Source organism: Cuculus canorus, chromosome 8, assembly GCF_017976375.1.
Source record: "Cuculus canorus isolate bCucCan1 chromosome 8, bCucCan1.pri, whole genome shotgun sequence".
Lineage (NCBI taxonomy): Eukaryota > Metazoa > Chordata > Aves > Cuculiformes > Cuculidae > Cuculus > Cuculus canorus.
The window spans coordinates 15,251,085-15,273,000 of record NC_071408.1 but is presented as its reverse complement, the minus strand read 5'-3'; the positions used below and the strand labels follow the sequence as shown (position 1 = coordinate 15,273,000).

At 40.4% G+C, this 21,916-nt stretch overlaps 2 protein-coding genes across 17 annotated transcripts in view; both read left to right on the top strand.

The window, feature by feature from the left end:
- TLCD4 (TLC domain containing 4) overlaps positions 1-1,670 on the top strand; it is a 37,944-nt gene extending 36,274 nt beyond the window's left edge. For all 13 annotated transcript variants that reach the window (XM_054073768.1, XM_054073764.1, XM_054073763.1 and 10 more), the window contains one exon: positions 969-1,670. In XM_054073768.1, coding sequence (XP_053929743.1) covers positions 969-1,284 — 316 coding nt within the window. In that variant the 3' untranslated portion in view covers positions 1,285-1,670. The remainder of the gene's footprint in view (positions 1-968) is intronic.
- Positions 1,671-12,846: 11,176 nt separating this feature from the next.
- LOC104061558 (holocytochrome c-type synthase) lies at positions 12,847-20,499 on the top strand. 4 transcript variants are annotated; one of them, XM_054073497.1, is made up of 7 exons: positions 12,847-12,935; positions 14,128-14,298; positions 15,034-15,185; positions 15,800-15,948; positions 17,070-17,189; positions 18,000-18,086; positions 18,342-20,498. In XM_054073497.1, the coding sequence occupies exons 2-7, from the start codon at positions 14,184-14,186 to the stop codon at positions 18,538-18,540; spliced, it is 822 nt and encodes a 273-aa protein (XP_053929472.1). In that variant the 5' UTR covers positions 12,847-12,935; positions 14,128-14,183; the 3' UTR covers positions 18,541-20,498. The 4 variants fall into 4 exon arrangements, with proteins under 4 accessions (XP_053929472.1, XP_053929476.1, XP_053929474.1 ...); XM_054073501.1 differs by having other exon boundaries at positions 12,913-12,935; positions 14,149-14,298; positions 18,342-20,499; XM_054073499.1 differs by lacking the exon at positions 12,847-12,935 and adding an exon at positions 12,941-13,080 and having other exon boundaries at positions 14,149-14,298.
- Positions 20,500-21,916: the final 1,417 nt, after the last annotated feature.

The window sequence follows — 21,916 nt, the reverse complement described above, 5'->3', positions numbered from 1 at the left end:
CTGTAGGTAAATGAATTTAAAAATACTTCTAAAACCAGTTTTAGAACTGTTATTTTGTTAATTAGTTTTACCTTCATATCTTCTTGGAAATAAATTGATGATTCCACTTTCCCTCCCTATCCCCTCTGAATACAGAGATTTAAGAGATTTTCCTCCAGTCCTGTCTTTACCCTGCTATTGCACAGATTTTCCTTGTGTTTATTCTGGTTTAAGTGTAAATGATAATTAGAGGAGTTTGTTGTGCCTTTTTCTAGCCATCAGCCCATGGGTTCTGTGTGCTAGGCAATAGATATGTTATGCCTGTCTACTAGATAATTAATATGCAAGTTTTTTTTTTTTTTTTTAAAGACCATCTATAACCTAGTAGTAGTGGGGGATGGCGGGGGGGTTAAATTTATCTTTTTCATTGCATGACATACCTAGCTGTTAAATGATTCAGGGCCATTTACACTGTCTGGTTCTAAAGTTCTAGTTTTGGGCTGAACAGAAGCAGTCAGCAAATCCCAAATCTGAGAAACTGGATATTAGAGCTCTATCTAGATTACCATATCCAAACACAATGCTCTAATTGCTTTCATATAATATAAATAGAAATTTAGTTGCCCATTGGTGCAAAATGTACTAATAAATATGTATTATTTTAAAAGAGAATTTTAATTATAGTGTATTACACAATAGTCACTGAAATGTACACTGGTTGTCAACTGGTTTACAATTCAAATCAGGTTTCCTGTTCAATCAGGTACCTGTTATTCTGCAATGGTACTGGATATTACACACTCGTAAGTAGGGGGAAAGAATGCAGCCAAGCAGAATTTGCAACCAAGCCCAGACACAGTGCAATAATTTACAAATGATACAGGTAGAAAAAAATAATAAGTTATTAATTAAGAAAAACATGAAATAAGAATATTTTTAAATGAGCTGCATTCAAGTCTGCCTGGTATCTGTAAACACGTCTTTTGCAGATGGTTTTTTGAAGTCCTGGGATATCCCAAATCTTCAAAGGCCAACATCGTCAATGGTGTGCTGATGACAGTTGTGTTCTTCGTGGTGAGGATTGCCGTCATGCCTATATATTACAGTCATGTAATATCTTCATTTGGAACAGAGGCTTTCCAGAGATTAGGATTTGCAGCCCAGAGCGCCTGGATCATCTCAAGTGTTGTCTTGGATGTTATGAATGTGATGTGGATGGTCAAAATTGCAAAAGGGTGCTACAAAGTCATTTCTCTTATTGGACTGGAGGAAGCCAAAACTCATAGAAATGGAAAATCTGACTAGAAATCATAAGCATAAAATGAAATTTCTGCTATGAAAATAATTTGGATTCACTGAAACAGTGCACATTTCTGCCATGGAATGCTCCTCTTAAGGAAACAAAGTATTACCTCTGTACTGACTTTACTCTTTCCCTAGCCACACTGCCTGCACACCCAGGGCCATGCTTTATGGATCCTGTCTGGTGAGGAATAATGGCTTACACAAATGAGTTCCACGTGTCTGTTCTAAGCAATTACAAGCTCCTCAAATTAAAAAGGAGCAGACTGGTTACTTGCTTGTTGTCCACCAGTGTGTTTGAAGTGTTTCACTCAGGTTTCTCAGATTAATGTATTTTATAAATCCAGTGAAAACTGAAATCTCTCTCTTTTTTTTTTTTTTTTTTTTTTTAATAAAACAAAAAAAAAACCCCTCCCCAGACTCCTGATATGGTGCAATTCTCCTGGCATGTTTCTATGTTTTCTTCTAGGAATAACAATCAATATTTCATTCTTGACAACTTCTTAATTTTTGCAAGAAAAGCTAAACATTTAGCTTTGATTCTGTGAAGTCTTTTACTGCTTTTTGTTCTGCCTTATATGAATGCAAACCAGCTTGGGAAATTTATGAAATAATTCTATCTAAAATGCTGTATTATAAGACTACAGGATATCTTTAAAATTGTTAAAATTCTCTGATTTTTATGGGAGGATTCACTTTTGCTGTGTTGGGTTACATGCAACAGTATGTCTTCTAAATTGCCCATGGAATTTATTTCGTAAGTCAGTATGGTAAATGTTGTGTGGAAACAGCATAATTCCTACTGGAGTGCTTTTTCCTTTGCTGCTACCTTTTGAAAAGTGCTGCAACTTTCCTCAGAGTATTTTTAACCATTGGCTATTTGGATGTGAAGTTTAATTGTAAAGAGAGAAAATTCTTCTATATATGTGAGGTGTAACTTAGAGTAATTTTTTTTATTTTATCGCAGAAATGACTTATTTGATATGAAGTGTAAAGGGTTTTTACCGCATTTCCTTGTTAATCACATTAGAAACTAGAAGTATTGACTAAAAACCACTTTTGAATTAACTGTGCCAGACTTCTGTAAAGCTGTATGGTAGTTCTCTAGAATGTAGGTGATTCTGCCCCTCTATTCCTCTTGTGAGACCTCTTCTGGAGTATTGTGTCTAGTTCTGGAGTCCTCAATGTAAGAAGGAGATGGAGCTGTTGGAACGGGTCCAGAGGAGGGCTACAAGGATGATCTGAAGGTAGGAGCACCTCCCATATGAGGACAGGCTGAGAGAGTTGGGCTTGTTCAGCCTGGAGGAGGCTTCAGGGAGGCCTTATAGTGACCTTCCAGTACCTGAAGGGGCTACAAGAAAGGTGGAGAGGGGCTATTCATAAAGGCTTGTGGGGACTGCATGAGGGAGAACAGGTATAAACTGGAGGGGGGCAGATTTAGGCTTGAAATAAGGAAGAATTTCTTCACCATGAGAGTGGTGAGGCACTGGCACAGGTTGCCCAGGGAAGCTGTGGCTGGAGGTGTTCAATGCCATCCCTGGAGGTGTTCCAGGCCAGGTTGGATGGGCCTTGGGCAGCCTGGTCTGTTGAGAGGTGTCCCTGCCCATTGCAGGGGGGTTGGAACTGGATGATCTTTAAGGTCCCTTCCAACCAAAACTATTCTATGACTCTATGATTCTAATGACAGCTCACTTCTGTAGGCACATTTTATTCTTTTTAAAGACATATATTTGTCAATTGGTACTCTATTCCTTCTTCAAACTTAAAGGTTTGGAGGGCATCAGAGAGAAATCCTACTATCTAGGAATAGCCTAGGATCTAATTTATAATTAAATTTGAGGAAATTCTGATTTTTGTTTTATTTTTAAATGATTTCGAGAGCTGTATTTGTGTGTAGTTTGGCTTTGTTTTACTTGCTCTAAACCATATCTGAATCGGGAGTGACTAACTTCTGGGTTTTTTTCCTTCATGGCTTTTTTTTTTATGTGGTTTTGTGCGGTTTTTTTGGCATTACTTGTTATACCCTCTGTGCTAAAGGTACTCATTTTCACTCAGTACTTTAATGCACATCCCAGTCATTTACCCTGTGTAGGACAGTTAGCTTTGTTCCTCTCCCGTTCCCTCTGACACAGTGGGGTGACGTGGACTCTCCCCTCTGCCGTCAGAGGTGTGGGTGCCCCAGTGCTGTGCTCCCAGGGAGGGACGCGATGTTCCTGTCTTTCAGGCCTTGGAGCTCTGTAAGGTCCCAAGAGGGCTGTGTAAGCTGCGAGGACTTTGGGTTTTCTTGTTTCTGTGCTTATTAAGCCTGCAGACAAAAGAACTGTTTATTCCTTGGGAAAGTTAGCAGTTAATCTGTTTAGCTGTATGATTTGAGTGAGGGCAGGCCTTTCTGTGGGTGCTGGTAAATCCATAGTCTTTGTGAGCTGATCCTGTGCCCTGCTATGCCCAAAGAAACAGACTGCCTTTTATACTCATTTGCAGAACCTGGATCTTTACAAATAGTGGTTTCAGTGCATCTAATGCAAAATCTATGCTACGTACAAAGGCTCTATGTTTCTACCGCCTTTATCATTTAAAGGTGTAAACGGAATACTTTTTTCTCAAGCTTTTTAAGTCACTCGATCAGGGAATCCTATTGTAATAGCTTGTTCCTTTCTTAAAAAAAAATTAGTAAATTAAAACATTTTGGAAAATATGTTTGAAAGAAGCCTGGTTTTGTTAAGGAGGATAAAAAATTGATAAGGAAGATAATTCGGAGCCATGCTTATGGTGATAATTCATGAAAACTTTTTGAAATTCATCCCTTCTTAACATTAATCTTTGATATTTCAGTATTTATTTTCAGTAGGGAGCATTAATTAAAATGTTTTGTTTCTTTTACTTCTAGATAGGCTTGTGTCTGATGGGGGGGCAGATCAAGCTATAATAAAATTCAGTTAAAACTAGATAGAAAAAAACGCAGACCCTGCATAATACACATTGGGCGACAATCCAGAAAGGAAGGACAGTGGGATAATTACTTTAAAACACATAATATTTTGGATTGCTGTACAAAATTCATGTATTTTGCAGTACAATAGGTTTCAATTTTCTAATTTGTTAGTATTGCAGTTATGTATTGCAGTTATGTTCTTATGCATCTACTGTGTGTCAGAAGACAAATTCCTAATGAAAAAAATCATTTAGTCAGCAAGGACTATAGAAAACAGTCTGCAAAGTTATGATGTACTGAATACATTAGGGCACTCTTTTCCTGCCATTAAAAACTTATAATACAGCAGATTAGATAGGTGCAACACACATTTTTTCAATTGCACTTTATTTTAAAAAGTGTGGTGGAATATTGCTGAAATTTAATGTTGCAAACTTGTGTCTGTTTTTTTTATGCAAAATAACTAAATGCATGATAAATAACAGCAAAATAAATGCTAACTTCAGAATTTAACATTATCTTACTAGTGGCTTAAAACTTCTGTTTTTAACAGATGCATTGTCTAGGGTAAAAGCAGACTCTTGGTATGTCACCGGATATCTTTGCTGTGGACATATCGAATTGAAGGAGTTAATCTTGTAAAAAATGCTCAGATATCTTGTTTTTCTTTTCTTTTACTTTCTTCAGTACTAGGTGACATAAAATTAGCATGATGATCATGGGAGAGTCTATTTGTACCCATAAGGCTGTATGTAGGAATGCAAGTTTCCCTTTTTTATGGTTTTACTTTTTCATCAAAAGATAAGTAAATACCACTTTCAGAACTACTACAGGGACATGATAGGTAAAGTTTTGCTTTTATAATTGATTTGTGGGTACAGCACTTGCAGAGAGGAAATGTACTTCAAATACTCATTTTCTCGGTGAGCTTTCCAGCCTTACACTACAGAGATGCTTTATGGGTGATGTGTGCACGTTCTTCAGTGGTAAGAATTATGTCTCTGAAGCCTACTCTACCTCTATAAATCCATGCTATCTTGAGTGAGGTCAATAATTTAATAACTTAATTGCTTAAAAAATAGAAACTATTGAATAATGAAAAATATCATATACACAGGAAAATGAGGGGAGCTGACTTTTTACATAGAATTCTTAACCATTCCAAATTTTGTATTAAAATTTATTAAAAACTAATTTAATCACAGTGTCTGGAAAATAATTACTTCCATCTTGGAAAATTATGAGAGACTATTACTCATACTGCAGAACTAATGTTAACCTAAGAGTAAAAAGCTTACACAAGTGAGCAAAAGCATTCAAGCAGGTTTAAAGAGGAGAGGTGGAGGAGACTTTGAGAACACAAGTATAGAGATCCAGATGTCTTCCTACCGCTGTGGTTGGGACAACAGCAGACTGATATGTAGCAGAAAGGTTTAGGTATTTCCATATCTCTTTTCACAGTGGAAAATTCTATTCTATTCTGGTCTACTCTGTTGTATTCCCTATTCTATTCTATTCTAGTCTAGTCTAGTCTAATCTAGTCTAGTCTATTCTAGTCTGTTCTGTTCTGTTCTATTTCCTATTCCTATTCTATTTCCTATTCCTATTCTATTCTCTATAAAATGTGTTATCAGTTGGTAATTGCTGTATGAAGAGCATTTTTTCTCATGGACTTGTTCGTGTTTAAGTCTATGTACATATAAGCTTTCCATAAAAGATCATTTAATTGAGAGGTTTTCAAAATTGTTTTGTGATGCTTGTGCTGCGCCATTCAGAGGAAAATAAAGGCCTCCTTGAGAATTACTCCAGCTTAGGATCTGGTGTGGTTTTGGCTGCAAGTGAAAGCCAGCAGTAAAGTGAAGAGAAAGGCATTAGAATTTTTAGATGAAGAAATAAATGCAAGTATAGAAGACTTTGAAAAATATGGGCAGCCTTCATTTTCATATTTTTACTAGCCTAATGTACATCATCATTATCTGGCTACGAGGCACTTCACAAGGAAGGATTTGTTCCCAGTGGAGTGTCTTTGTCTATGGAATATATTTGACAGCTGGAAAAAGAACAGTACTTCATTGCTGAGATCCTGACAGCAGTCATATGGAAACAATTATCAATATTTATGAACTTGAACATTGATCCAAACTCGGGTAAAATCTCTTTGTTGGACAGGTGAAGGTCTTAGGATTTTCTGAAAGCAACTTGAAAGGGTTTTTATCAGTACAGAAGATGAAAGGTGAGCTGCTCGGGCTGTTTAGAGATCTGAGATAAAGCATCAAATCATACTTTTCAGTGGTAACACTTAGTAAGGTTTCTTATCCATTACAAATCTCTACTAGCTACCTCCTTTGCTATTCTTACTCTATTTATAATAACCAAGCACTTTATAGTTCAGTAAAGAATGGTAGCTATGGAAGGTAGCTATGAAGAATAAATTGTCTTGTTTGGTATAGGAAGTATTTTGGCAAAATTTCTTCTGAGATCAATTTCATTGTGTGATGCCCTGCACTGAGAGGGCATCTGATTATGATGTATATAAATTTTTAATCTAGTTGTAAGGTAAAGGAAATGTCTTTAAGAGAGTGAATTATGAAGAGTTCAGCATGGCTTGGTATCAACCATATAATGATTCAGTGTGCTATTTATAACTTCCTACTTACTGAAATTGAAAATATAAAAGCAAAGAAAATATTCTGTAGTGTATCTTCATTTTTAATCTATGTGTGGGATGTCAAACATTGTACTTGTCTTGTGGACAGGACATGCTTTTATGAGCCTATAAATATGTAAGTATATGAGACTCTGCACCCAAGTGGAACATGTTGCATGTAAATTGTCCTCTTAAGTTTTTAAATTTTGGTATTTTTAAAAATTTGCTGGGTTTGAAAGCAACATTTAAATATTAATACTAAGCTGTAATTCAGAATATAGCATTTTGAATGCAATGCAGGATATATTTGGTTTGTTTATTGTAACCCTATTCCATTTTCACAAGAGAAATCGATCATATGATAGGAGGAAGGGAGGAAAAGGGCTAATCATGAGCTCGGCTACATAATTTGCACACTTAATATGCATACATCCAGATATCCTGAGTTTGTTTCTAGCGTGCATATACCAAACAGTGTTTTCTTTAATCTTGACAGATACCTATAAATGTAGAACAATTTAACACATAAGCACAGCTAACCTGATATAAAACTGAATTACAAAAACCGTTGGGAACAAATGAGTCAGAAGTTAGGCGTAAGTAATGGAGCCTGTAACTCAAAAATGTTTCTATAATCTTCTGTCTAAAAAAAAAAAACCTTGATAAATGTGTGTAACTTATGTGCAGAGTAAGGACAAAAACTGTAAATTGTGCTAGACTCATTTCTGGTAAATCTTGACAATCTAGTTTACAGTAAGTACTAATACTGTCACAAAATGTTAGGATCACATTATTTAATTCAAATAGTAATGTGGTCTGATTGTGGTAGCAATCCTTATCATGGCACAAGAACTTAAAAGTGCAATATAAGAGATTGGTGATAAAAGTAATCAGTCATAATAAGGCAAATGATTAAGTGTTATGGGTTTAAATTTACTACTACTTATAAAAAATGTTAATTATTTGTTTGCATTTCAGTGATACTGTAAAGCATTTCTGTATTTTGTTTGACCAGTTTAGGAGCTTGCATAAAATGATACTGGCTGATTATATTTTTTCTCTTTGATATATGCAATAATGTCAAGAAGCAATAAATTGCATGTTGTATGCAAGGTCTCGGTACTTCATAATAAAGCAAAGGAACACAGTTTATTATTTTGTGAATTTTTCTTTCTTAATATGGTAATAGCTTGTGTACCTATAATGAATGCATCATGAAAGAACTATTTACTTTGGGTTCAGTTCAGAAATAACTGGCTTACATGGAATCTTTAGATTTTGTGCTGTATCTTCTTTATTTAAAAAAGGTGAAGAGGATGTTCTGAGGTCTGAGCCACACTGTGGTGCATGTGGCTGGACTTTTGAAGGGTGAAATTCAATGTAGGATGTCAGTGGGGCCAGGAACATAACTTAAACTAAAAATTTTATTTTATATTGAGGAAAAACTTTTATTTATATTGGATAATATAATTATATTGCATTGTATCGTAATACCACATGTTTTGGGGCACAAGTTGGACAGTTGTCTGAAGGCTGTAGGGATAAAGAGCATATGTTATCAGCATATTATAAATGTGATCCGCTACACAGTCCCTCACTGAATGCTAAGATGAGCAAGTAAAGTCCTTAATATGGCAGTGGCTAGATTCTATGTGTGCAGTGAAAGTACACCTTGGAAGCATGAAATGGGTAGTGAAACTCAGAAGTTTCTCTGGGCATCCTTGGAGGAAGTTGCTCCTCTCTTACACCTTAACCATTGGCTTCCAAGCACAGGAGTTGCTCATGTTTCTTTGAATTCTCTTTTGTATTTTGTGACAGTGAAATTACTAGAATACACAAAGCATTCCAGAGAGTTTTATTTTTGTCCCCTCATCTTGTAAGGGGTGTTTTGTTCCCTTTGTAAACGATATTCTTAGGGTACTAATATTACACCGTTAGCATGGAAAACTGCTCATTAACTACTCAGTCTGTGTGAAAGTGACTGGGAATGTCTGGAAGTGTTGTTTGGGGTCAGATGCTATATAAGTCAGATTTCCAACTGCTTGAGAAAGGACAAAGGGAGTTTGGTGGGAGGCTTCCGTGTTGCTGCTGGGCAGCTTTTAACGATGAATTGAAGAAAGCAAGGACTAAGGCTGGGAACAAGGGATGCCTTTCAGAGGACCATTCTTAACCTGGCAAATTCAACAAATCTTGCCTGAATTGTGGGAAACATACCTCTTTCTAAGATGCAGGGTATAGAAAGTATTTTGCATATCCACTTCTTTGTCATGTTTTGGTGCAAAGTTGCTCTTCACTTTCTTCCCTCCTCCCCCCACCGCTCCCCCCATTTTATTTTTTTTATTACTCTGTGTTCTTTTGTTTTCTCTCCTTGTATTGTTGTCATAATTCTGCATCAGGGTTTTTTTCTTATTTAACAGCAAATATCCTTTTAACAGTGGACTCCTGTTGTGAGTATCTTATTTTGCTCAGCTTTTCTGGAGTTCACGGTGTAATATACCTAAGTGTAGAATGTGTGTTTTGTAAGATTGTGGCATTGGTGTTCTTTGTAATTCTTTATATTGAGGAAAAAGTATTTGCTGCTTGGTTTATCTTATAAAAGGTGAAAACTATTATCTATGCAATGTCTAATAAGTAGTGCAATTGTTTCTTCTGGAGAAGTGTGATGGTGGAAAGCAAGGGGACAGCACACTGACATCAACAACATAATGTACTTTGAGAGGAGGGTGTAGAAAGAATTCCTGGTTTGAGAACATCAGACAGAAAATGTATTTCACCCTGTAGTTGTTCTGCCAGTGACTTGAAATATTTGGAAGCAGAGATGTCAGTTGGTCTGCAGGAGGCTCTTGTTATTTAACTGCATTGTCAGGTGCAGCAAGTGAAGACTAAAATGTATCCTGTCTAGTGCTGCTTACACAGCTGTTACTGGGAATGCAGTCTTAGAGTTTTAAACAAAGCCAAACACGCCTAAAACTTGGCCTGTGAGAGACTTAATTACTGACACAGTGCCATTTTCCAACTCCAAGCTCTCAATGCTGTGCTAATAATTCCTGCATTCAGAAAGGGTACAATTTCCTCTTACATAATAAAGACTATGAAAGGGGAAAAATGAATGCAAGGATGGATATTTGATATTGCTTCATACTTGTATTTTTATTTTGCATTTACAGTGAATGGCTAATAAGACAAGTCCTGTTTTGAAAGATGTTCCTGAAAGCACTCCAGAAATGTATGAAAGTTTTTTAAATTCACATAGTTACATCATTCGAAAGATGCTTGTTAGAACTGCTTCAGTGTGGTTTAGAATTTGTATTTAATAATCCTTCTGATCTTTTTCAGAAGAAATGGGAATCACTCATTTCTTTCTTTACAACAAAAGTATATACAGAAAGTGCAAGAAACCCCTCTTGCACCTTTGAATTTGGATTTTCTTCACCTGAAGTTAACGTTAATAACAGGCCTACGAAGCTTAAATTCCTTCCCTCTTTAGTTTTACTTTTAATTGCATCAATGAAATACTATATTTCAAAAATAATTTTTTATCAGTTCTATTTGTTATATTTATAATGAATGATTATCTTGTGTCTCCCCACCTGCCTTTTGCACTCAACAGATGACTGCAGGGTTTGTATTCCCTGTTCTAGCTGTTGCTGCACAGCTGGATCTCACACCTGTTGGTCAGGAAGGGACAGGAAAGCCGCCTTCCTCGCTCTGATGCAAGATGCGCTCTGTTTTCAGACTCATGAAACTGCTGTGGTGCAGACACCATTCATAGAATCATAGAATAGTTTGTGTTGGAAAGGACCTTAAAGATCATCCAGTTCCAACCCCCTGCCATGGTCAGGGACACCTCCCACCAGATCAGGCTGCCCAAGGCCTCATCCAACCTCGCCTTGAACACCTCCAGGGATGGGGCAGCCACAGCTTCCCTGGGCAACCCATGCCACTGCCTCACCACTCTCATGGTGAAGAAATTCTTCCTTATGTCTAGTCTAAATCTTTTTCCAGTTTACAGGCATTGCCCTTAGTCCTATCACAATGAGCCTTTGTGAACAGTCCCTCCCCACCTTTCTTGTAGCCCCTTTAGGTACTCGAAGTTCACTATAAGGTCTCCCTGGAGCCTTCTCTTCTCCAGGCTGAACCTGGAGACTCTCCAACTCTCTCAGCCTGTCCTCATATGGGAGATGCTCCAGCCCTCTGATCATCTTTGTAGCCTCCTCTGGACCTGTTCCAACAGCTCCATCTCCTTCTTATGTTGAGGATTCCAGAATTAGACACAGTACTCCACATGAGATCTCATAAGAGAGGAATAGAAGGGCAGAATCCCCTCCCTCACCCTGCTGACCACACTTCTTTTGATGCAGCCCAGGACAAGGTTGGCCTTCTGCGCTGCGAGCAGACATTGCCAGCTCATGTTGAGCTTCTCATTGACCAGTACCCTGGAGTCCTTCTCTGCAGGGCTGCTCTCAATCACATCATCTCCATAGTGTACTGAAAACGAGGATTGCCCTGACCCAGGTGTAGGACCTTGCTCTTGGCCTTGTTGAACCTCATGAGGTTCTCAGGGGCCCACTTCTCCATCCTGTCCAGGTCCCTCTGGATGACATCCCATCCTTCTGGTGTGGCAAGTACACCACTTGGCTTCCTGTCATCTCCAATCTTTCTAAGAGTGCACTCAATCTTGCTGTCAATAAGATAAAGATATTAAACAGCACCGGTTCAAGTACAAACCCCTGAGGGATACCACTTGTTATGGATCTTCATCTGGACTTCCAGCCATTGACCACTACTCTCTATATATGACCATCCAACCAGTTTCTTATCCACTGAACTGTCCACCCATCAAATCTATATCTCTCCAATTTAGAGAGAAGGATGTTGTGAGGGACCATGTCAAAGGCTTTATAGAAGTCCAGATAGATCACATCCATCGGTTTTCCTGTGACCACTGCTGCATTTACGCCATCATAGAAAGCCACTAAGTTGGTCGTACAGGACTTGCCTTTGGTGAAGCCATGCTGGCTGTCTTGAATCACCTCCATGTGCTTTAGCAGAGCTTCTAGGAGGATTCCGTGAGCATGGTTTAACTGCAATTTTTGGCATTGAAATAAAGGGATATTCTTAGTAAATCTCGCAGAGCTGTGATACATTTCTTGACTAGTTGATGTTTACAAACCATTTTAAGGAACTTTAATTAAGTTTAGTACCAGAGGACACTCCTGTATGATCTTGTTTCACAACAATAGCCTTTGTGTTCAGTTCTGGGCCTCTCGCTCCAAGAAGGATGCTGAGGCTCTGGAGTGTGTCCACAGAAGAGCAATGAAGCTGGTGAGGGACTGGAGAACAAGTCTTATGAGGAGCGGCTGAGAGAGCTGGGGCTGTTTAGCCTGGAGAAGAGGAGGCTGAGGGAAGACCTTATTGCTTTCTACAACTACCTGAAAGGAGGTTGTGGAGAGGAGGGAGCTGGGCTCTTCTCCCAAGTGACAGGGGACAGGACAAGGGGGAATGGCCTCAAACTGCATCAGGGGAGGTTCAGACTGGATAGCCGGAAAAAATGTTTCACAGAAGATCTTGGTCTTCGGGCACTGGCAGAGGCTGCCCAGGGAGGGGGTGGAGTCACTGTCCCTGGAGTTAAGAGGCGGGTAGATGAGGTACTCAGGGGCATGGTTTAGTGATAGGAATGGTTGGACTGGATGATTCTGGAGGTCTTTTCCAACCTAGTGATTCTGTGATTCTATGATTCACACTGCTCGTGTCTCCAAGCGCTTTTTAATACTTAAGAAATGATTTGCAGTAGTGAGGGGCGGGGGGGGCTACTTCCCAGACCGAACCACACCGTGCCTCACCCCGCAGGCACCGCGGGGACTGCGCGTGAGCCCCGGCGCAGAAAACACCGTGAACGACAATTTTCGAAGCAACTCGTTCGCTCCTCCACGCGGCAGCACCAAAGCCCGGGCTCAGCCCTGCCTCCCCGCAGCCCCGCCCCCGCCCGCAGCCCCGCCCCCCGGCGGCGCGCGCAGGCGCGGAGGGGGCGAGCTAGGTCTCGCGAGGCGGGCGCGCGGCACGGGCTGGGCCGAGGTGAGGCGGGGGCGGTGGAGCTGCTGGGGCCTCGGGGGGAGGTGCTCGCGCCGCCGGGACGGGACGGGCTGACCTTGGCGCGGCCGCGGGGGCGGGGCCGGCTGGGCCGCTGCGGCCTTGGAGCGCGGAGTTCCCGGGGACGCAGGTGCGTGTGCCTGTGCGGGGCTGCTGGCGCTGCGGTCTCGGGGCGCGGAGCTTCTGGGGGTGCGAGTGCCTGTGCGGGGCCGCTGGGGCCACTGTGCTCTCAGGGGGCGGGGGCGGGGCTGGCGGCGCTGTGGTCTTGGTATGCGGAGCTCCCGGAGGTGCGGGGGCCTGGGGCCGCTGCGGTCTTGTGGCACAGAGGTCCGCGGGTGCGGATGGTTGTGCGGGGCTGCTGAGGTCGTTGCACTCTCGGGGTGCGGGAGTGGGGCTGGTGGTGCTGCGGTCTCAGGGCACGGAACTCCTAGGGGTGCGGGATGCAGGGCTGCTGGGGGCGGTGCGAGTTCGGGGTGCGGAGCTCCCCGGGGATGTGGGGCCGCTGCGGTCTCGGGGTGCGGGTGTGGGGCTGGTGGTGCTGCGGTCGGGGGGCACGGAGCTCCCCGGGGTGCGGGGCCACTGCGGTCGGGGGTGCACGGAGCTCCCCGGGGTGCGGGGCCACTGCGGTCTAGGGGCACGGAGCTCCCGGGGGTGCGGGGCCGCTGCGGTCGGGGGGCACGGAGCTCCCCGGGGTGCGGGGCCACTGTGGTCGGGGGGGCACGGAGCTCCCCGGGGTCTCGGGGCCACTGCGGTCGGGGGGCATGGAGCTCCCGGGGGTGCGGGGCTCCTGGGGCCGCTGTGGCCTCGGGGCACAGAGCTCCTGGGTTGCGGGACCGCTGCGGTCTTGAGGTGCGGTTGCGGGGCCGCTGGAGCCACTGCAGTCTATGGACACAGATCTCCCTGGGGCGCAGGTGCCTGTGCAGGGCTGCTGGGGCCGCCGCAGTCTCAGGGCGCGGAGCTTCTAAGGGTGTGGGTGCCTGTGAGGGGCTGGCAGTGCTGCGTGGAGCTCTTGGGCGCACATGCGGGTGCCACTCACAGGGAGCTCTACGCCACTTGTCCCACGCGATTGGTGCTGTTGGTGCAGCGGGGTTTCGTTTAGGCGTTCGTTACTTATGCCTATCTTGAATTCACTTTTTAAATTCCTGTTGTAACAGTGTGCCTGTTCTTGTTGTTACAGATATTTGCCTTTTTTCCTTAGAAACTTGATTGGAAAAGATCCGCTGTGTCAGAGCCATGGGTTTGTCTGCATCCTCCCCGGCTGTTGCGGCACAGTCGCCAGATGGGTCCAAGCAACATCAGTCAGCGTCTCCACCTTCAGAATGTCCTATGCACCAGGGAAAAATGAGTGGTAATTACACTTCAGACTAAAATAAGCCCTTTACTTTGAAAACAGATCAAAAAATATTGAGGGGGAGGGGAGAAGAAAAATGGTTCTTTAAATAAAAGCTTGAATTTTTCCTTTAGCAGGAATAGCTTTTGAGTAACCCTTCATGACAAGGAGTCGGTTGTTCACCAGAGCGCATGCATGCTGCTTCATCTGTAGAGACAGTAGGCGCTTGCTGTAGAAGTGGGACGTCGCTCTGATTGTCCCATTCCACAGGGGTCCTGCAGATCTATTCCCATGGAATGGTGCAGCCGCAGAAGGTCAGGGAGGTGCGAAAGATGGTTACTGGGAGCAGGTGGTTGTTGCTGAAGAACATGCATCTGGAAAAGAGCAGCAGAAGGGTGAAATAGGTTGAATGTCTGGAGAAAGAGACGGTCAGCTCTGTCGTTGACACACTCAACGCATGTTTGATTAAGATTGCTGTGGAAACCTTAGGTACTAACAGTTGAGTATAAGGGCTAGCATGGAGTGGGGAGTGAGCATTCAAGGACTGCATGAGAGGCTTAGATCTTAGAACATGGTGAGTCCTAAAATGTAGGAAAGAGAACAGGTAAAACCACTACTGCAGAGTTCAGAAGAAAAAGTGAAATACCAATTTGCGTTTACCTGAGCATTCGATGAACTGTTTCCCATTTCCTGCCATGTCTTAGAGTTTTCATTTTGCAGCAGAATATGTACTGCTTTTTTCCTGTGTTTCAGGCTGCCCAATGCATATGAAGAAGACCCCTGATCGTAGAACTGAGAACACAGATGATGTTCCTGCTCATCAAGAAAGAGCATATGAATTTGTGGCATGTCCAGTGAAGTCTGGTGCATCTCAAATGAAAGATGACATAGATCCTAGCAATATGGTAATTTTTGATGGCAATTTCAGGTGTTTTCTCCAATCTTGTTTCTTCTGAAATACTATCCCCAAAATGTAGATAGTGATACTGTGTAAGGTAGAAACTGTAGCAGATAACATACTTTTTTATTTTTAACACTGCTTTTTCTCATTTTGAGTACAAATTTTGTATAAAACCAAGTTATATCTTACTCAACGTTCTTTCCTTCAAATTTACATTTTTTTGATGAAAGGTGATTTTCTAGTTTGTAAATGTGTTTTGCTGTCTGATTGTATTTGTTAATGACGTGCATGGGTTTTATGCTACACTAGTGGGTTTTGTGTTCTGTGTAGCAGCAATACGGCTAAGTTCTGATTCAGGTCTTTCCAGGATTTCCTCTGATTTATGAAAATTATTGCTTTTTGGAAGTTGAAGTGTAGGCGAAAGGTTTCCTTTAGTCTTCAGATGGCAAACCTGTGCAAGGAGTTCTGCTGCAAAAGAGATAATTTTGGTGAACTTATATAAAGGCTGAACTTCTTGACTTTGTAGCAGCTGATTGATTAAGCTTTTATTTTACTTAAACACGGTAACATAAAAAAAATTAATACTCTTATTTGTTGTTGATTCTCTTTGTTTTTTAGATGCCTCCTCCTAATCAGCAGCCAAGTCCTGGTCAACCATTTCCATTGTCAACTGCTAGAGAAGAATCTTCCATTCCTAGAGCACATTCTGACAAGAAATGGGTCTATCCTTCAGAGCAAATGTTCTGGAATGCTATGCTGAGGAAAGGGTAAATACACTGAATTATCAGATGGAATCTATGATCCTGAAATTCATGAATTAATATCATTAGTTGTTATTCATTGATATTATTTAAGTGTTTGTGGACTCTAAGCAGTAAATAACCAACTCTTTGAAAAATTGCTGGTTTTATAAGCAACTTTATTTTGAAAGATGAGCTGGTCTCAAAGGAGACGTCTCCTCTAGTGATCAGCAAGATGGTAGCAAATGGCAGGCAAATGCTGTTAGCTGAGAAAACTAACAGTCAATGCACAAGCATAGACACACTTTGCATGATCGGCACCTTTCAAACTCAGTTTGCTTCATGTTCATCCTATAAAGTGATAGTAAAAGTTCTGCGATTGTGAGCACATCTAATTTGCCTTTGCAGAATTGCTAAAAATATGCAAATTGTTTGACAAGTAAATGTTTTCAGTCTTCACAGAAATTCAGCGTAGGCAAGATCTGACTGAATGATAAATGCCTCCTGTGGCCCAAAAAGCCTTCTGTGCTCTTTCCTCATTGTTTTATTTGTTTGTCATCCTCAAACAGATGACTTTAAAGGCACTTACTATAAAAACAGTAGTAGTTCTTTTTTCTACACATCAGTATCTTTCTTAAGACAATATGTCATAAGAAGTCTGTATTGAACACAAGCTTTGATCCTGTAAACACTTAAATATGTTCAGCGTTCTGCCTCTTGTAAAGGAAGCACATGTGAAGTCCTAGTGCAGGGTCAGAGAGATGAAAGGTATTTCTAAGGGCCTGTAGAAATGTCCTGAATACAAGATGTTTCTGCATTAGGAATGCAGATAGGATTTTTACTCAGCATTTTTATAAATATTATGGATGTGCTGATTTGTGCACACTGATAACTTTCCGATCCAGTTAAGCTGTTAATTTAGTTGACTAGAATTTGCGGATCTCAATGATAATTTGATAACTACATTTGAACACAGAAAGCGAAGTGGTTCTCAAGGTGCTTAAGCAGATGAGCCCGAAGTTTCCATACTTGCTTTGTGTCATTGCATAATACCTTAAAGCTCTTCAAAAGCCCATCAGATAGACAAAGGAAGGTGGAATAGTTATGCTGTAATGCTTGTAAACTGTTCTTAAGTTCTCATTTTTTAGGTGGAGGTGGAAAGATGATGACATAACAGGTGAAGACATGACTAACATTATTAAGATACACAACCAAAATAATGAGCAAGCTTGGAAGGAGATTTTGAAATGGGAAGCACTGCATGCTGGGTATGTACATATGAAATGAAAAGGCAATCCTTTGGTTTTGTTGTGGCTTTTGCAATTCTTTGAAAATAGAACGTCTCTTTAATTTTCGCAGAGGTATTCTGGTGCTGCTTTGTCTCAAGTTATGTTCTTGTAGGAGCCTGCATTTTGATTAATACAGAGGAAGATTATCCAGAAGAGCTTAACTAGAACTGGATAATTATTATGTTGATAAAACTGATGAGCATTTTGATGGTGTGTGTGTGTATAATGGAGACTTGGGGAAATTAACTTCTTATCTTGTCTGTTTGGGAATTATTTATTTGAAATCTTTAAATTACGAAAAAGATAGAAGATGTAAACTTGATAAAAAGTGACTGGTGTAAAACAACCTGTCACTTTTTAGGTCAATTTAGTCCCTGACAGACAAGTTAAGCATTCTTTATGTAAAAATTGTTCTCTGAAATTCCGTGGTCTTTGTCACACAGTAACTTGGATTATGGTTTTCTCTTCATTAACATTTTTCTGTTCTTTATTCTGTTAAATCTGGAGATTAGATTTGCTGAGAACTGCTCAGCTGATAAGTTAGAGCAATGATGTGGAGCATATCAAAGGTACTATTATACTAGTAAATGCCGTCAGAAACTAGGGGACTTCTCAAACTTTTTTTTTAAAAAAACTGATTTAGATCACTTGTAATTAATTTTTTACTGTTGCTCTTTTTCCTATTAGTTTTATCTGTTTCTAAAGCAAATTACTGTAGTGGTTTAAACACTGATAATACAGACTATTTTGAAAGGTAAAAACTATATTCTTTTTTAATTGTGTGCCCAGGGAATGTCCATGTGGACCTGCACTGATGCGGTTTGGAGGCAAAGCGAAGGAGTATTCACCAAGGGCCAGAATACGTTCATGGATGGGGTACGTAGGCAGGAAAGAAGATCTTCCATTGAGGTGCGAGAATAGGGAGACATGTCTGGAAGCATGGCGTAGAATTTATTTTAAGGTGCTTCAGGACTGCAATTGCAAGTTACAATCACAAGAAGATTGCGGTGCTAGTGGGGATCTTATGTCAGTGCCTGAATAAATAAATCTTCTTAAATAAGACACCGCTTCCTCTCCGAGGTTCATAATACACATTAAAATATTTACATGGTCTGTTATCTGTCTTTCCAGATATGAACTTCCCTTTGACAGACATGATTGGATAGTTGACCGATGTGGAAAAGAAGTGCGGTATGTTATTGACTACTATGATGGTGGAGCAGTAGATAAGAACTACCAGTTCACTATCCTGGATGTTCGCCCTGCATTTGACTCTCTCTCAGCTGTGTGGGACAGAATGAAGGTAGCTTGGTGGAGGTGGACTTCATAACTACTCCTGTGCAGTGTAGTCAGAAAGCAAACCACTTTCCTCCTAGACTAAAGATGACTTGAGTACTAGGACTTGAAGTAGAAGTTGTCTGCACTTCTCATTATTTTCATCATCACCACTGTTCTGGGGTGGAGGTGGGGAAAGGAAGGATGGGGAAATCCATTGTTAAGTACACTGATGCTTTACAGTGTTTTGAATCAAATAATGTAGTAGCAAAAATATGTATCTTAATTTTTTTAAGTACTGGGAAATCTTACTTTGTCACAAATTCTGCATAAGCTTGCTGCCTTTTCACCTCATAACTCCAGTGCTGCACCAAATACATTATGTTTCTGACTCTGACTGGAGTTTTGAGTATTACTTAAATAGTGAAAACTGGAAATTTCATAAACTATTTCATGTAGTTACAGGATTTGAATACTTAGATGCTGACTGAAGGGTAAAAGACATGGAGTGCTTCAAACTGCTTGTTTTATTAACTATATAAAGCCACGCATTTGTTTTCATGTGGGCACTTTACCTGTTCAAAGACATGCTTCCTCAGCAAACTGCAGTCAAGTCTAGTCTATTAGGGGAAGTGTAGTGTGGTATGAGTGTTACTGAAGGTGTGTTAAGTTGCAAGGGAGAATATACTCATGCCTTCATCTGCAATCTATCTTTGAACAGAAGATCATCTATTAAGAAACAGGAATGAATATCAATTATTTTTGAAACAACATTTCTAAAGGGAGATAAAATTGATATCTAATGGCTATTTATTTGAGTATTTAAAAGGTTTGTTTTCTGATATAAGAAAACTATATTAGTATTTTCATGTCATTAATGTGTGTGTCATAATGCATTTAGGACAGAAATAAACCTTATTTAAAGGAACTCGTGTACTACATCTGTATTTTGCATCTTGACTTCAACTATAACACGGTGTGGTTTTTTAATATGGAGTTGCACAAGGGTGTATGGCAACACAGTTGTACACATTTCTGCATAGTGATTATAGTGAGGCATATTGCAGATATGTATGTAGATTGGCTAGAAGGGTATCAAAAGTGCCAAGAAATGGAGTTGTTTTAAGCATTTTCTAAGTGATGTGTGTTAATGCTGGGTTGCTTAAAGAATCAATTAATGTTTGTACTTAGTAAGAGAAACTGCGTTTTTGTTTTTTTTTCAAACCTTCCACTGTAATAGCTTTAAATTTGCGTGGCTTGGTACATTTCAGGTGCCTATAAATTTAAATTGTTCCTCCCTTTCAGCGTATATTAGTCTTGAGAATGAGTCCTCCATGCAGAACACTTGACGTGGAAGGAGGAGGAGAGTATCACATTGTAGCTTCTCAAATGGGAGAAGCTTCCTTCATGAAACTGGGAACCAGCTGTGCATTCATTTTCTGAAAGTAGTTATTTTTAACTGACATTGGAAGTTGTTTGGTTTTGGTTTTTTCCTAAGGGGAAAGTGCCTCAAAATTTCAAAAACTTTGCATTTAGGAAAAAATTATTCAGATAAGCCTCCATTCTTTAAGGTACCAATGGAGATGTAGGTGGTTCCCACTTCAGAGGCATGTCTGATAATGAAAGAGCTGCTCTTCTCCGTTCTACCAGTAACAACTGAGGCTTACTGCTTTTGGGCAGTTTTTGTTTGGTTGGCTTATCTATACGTTTGGTAACTTGATACATGTGGAGTTCTGTCTTTCTCGTAACTCAATACGGAAAAGGAACATCAATGTAGGAAGTGCTTTGGAAACTTCAAAAGAAGGAGTTTGCTTTGTTGATTTTGGAAGCGTGATGTTGAGTGCATTATGGAAACTGTAATTGCTGTTACATCCGGTGAGAGGTGTCAGATGCCACTTCACACATCTGCTGTCTTCTGTTTTATCTCACATAGATTCAAAACTATTCTTTTCTGTGCTGTTGTTAATGACATGTACTACTTTGTCATCAAACAAAAAAGAGAAACAAATAAATATACTTTTCTTAACTTTGGTATTTTGTGATCATATTTGCAGCTGTAAGAATTATTAAGATGGGCTCTTGCATGTGTCATATGAGATTATAGTCTGTTACAAATAATGAAATCTTTGACCGTTGTCGTAGTTTAGCCCTCAGTGGTGGTTGGGTAGACAATTTCTATCTCAGCTGAAACCAGGACAGGTTTATACTATTCAATTATTTATGTGAATACAGAACCAAATCAAGGACTAAATTCAAGTGTTCACCAAACAAACCAACAGCTCTCAGAATAAAAGCTTACGATAACAAATATAATAATCCTGAGTCAGGCTAACTTCTGAATAGAGGAATGCAAGGAATTTATGCTCCTTGGAGTGTAAATGAAAGTAGTTCATTTTTACAAACAGGAAGATTTAAGGAAATAAAGGCAGAGTTCTCCCATCTAGATTTGGGTTACTTTCCACATGATGTTAGCAGTTTACTATTTCTGAGAAAATGGATGTCAAGAGTGATTAGAATTCCAATGTAAACTTGAAAAACAGTGATTTAAATTGATGTTTTCTACCCTTTGGGAGGATATTTTAATTATAGAACTTGTTTAGGCTAGATTAAAGGTTGTGTGTGTATATATGCATAGATAAATCCATTTATATCTTGTCTTTGTAAGTATAGAAAGGCACGGAGAATTCATGAAGCTCAAAACATTGAGGAAGAACGCTGATCAGGCCCTTCAGGGAATTCTGCAGCAGCATCAGGTTCCCTTTTACAGTCAGGCTGAAACAGAAGTTTGGAAACCAGCATCTCAAACCAGGGTAACCTTGTGCACCTGTAAAAAGGAAAATGTGGATACTCACTAACAGAGGAACACTTTTTCACTCCGTTATGTATTTAGGTATCTGAAGTTCACCTATGTTCTGTTTTACTGTGTTGAAGCCATGCTTGACTTACTGTGTTTGACTCTTAAAACAAGTTAGGAGAGCTCTCCTGGTCTGTATCTGAAGATGCGTCCTTCAAGGATATTGTGCTCAGAAGCTGCAGCCTCTGTGACTGTTGATGGAAAAAATACTCCAACGTAACACTCCAAGTGTAATCAGCTCTTGGGTCATACATGTGTAATCAAAAGTGCTATTGATCTTCATTACTTGGAGCAGGAGACCATTGTGCATTCAAATATCTGATTTGGCCTCTTGCCATCACATTGCTTCAGGCAGCCAGTGACTCCCCTGCAGTTCAGATGCTTGACTGGCTGAGTGCTGCCACCCTAGAGGGGCACCAAACATGTGGCTGCTGTGCCTATAACAGTCTTCCTACTCTATAACATTGGCCCAGCTCTCTGGTCTTCTGCAGTATGTCCTGATAGTATCTGGTCAATGCCAGTGCCCTGTAATTCACAGGCTTGTCATTCTATGACGTTTTGCCCTTGCATTGTACTA

Excerpts from the sequence above, each read along its gene's own strand:
- LOC104061558 (XM_054073501.1), top strand. The coding sequence starts at position 14,184 with ATGGGTTTGTCTGCATCCTCCCCGGCTGTTGCGGCACAGTCGCCAGAT. Across the intron at positions 15,949-17,069 it reads AATGCTATGCTGAGGAAAGG|GTGGAGGTGGAAAGATGATG; the intron begins GTAAATACACTG and ends CTCATTTTTTAG. Across the intron at positions 17,190-17,999 it reads TGGGAAGCACTGCATGCTGG|GGAATGTCCATGTGGACCTG; the intron begins GTATGTACATAT and ends TTGTGTGCCCAG.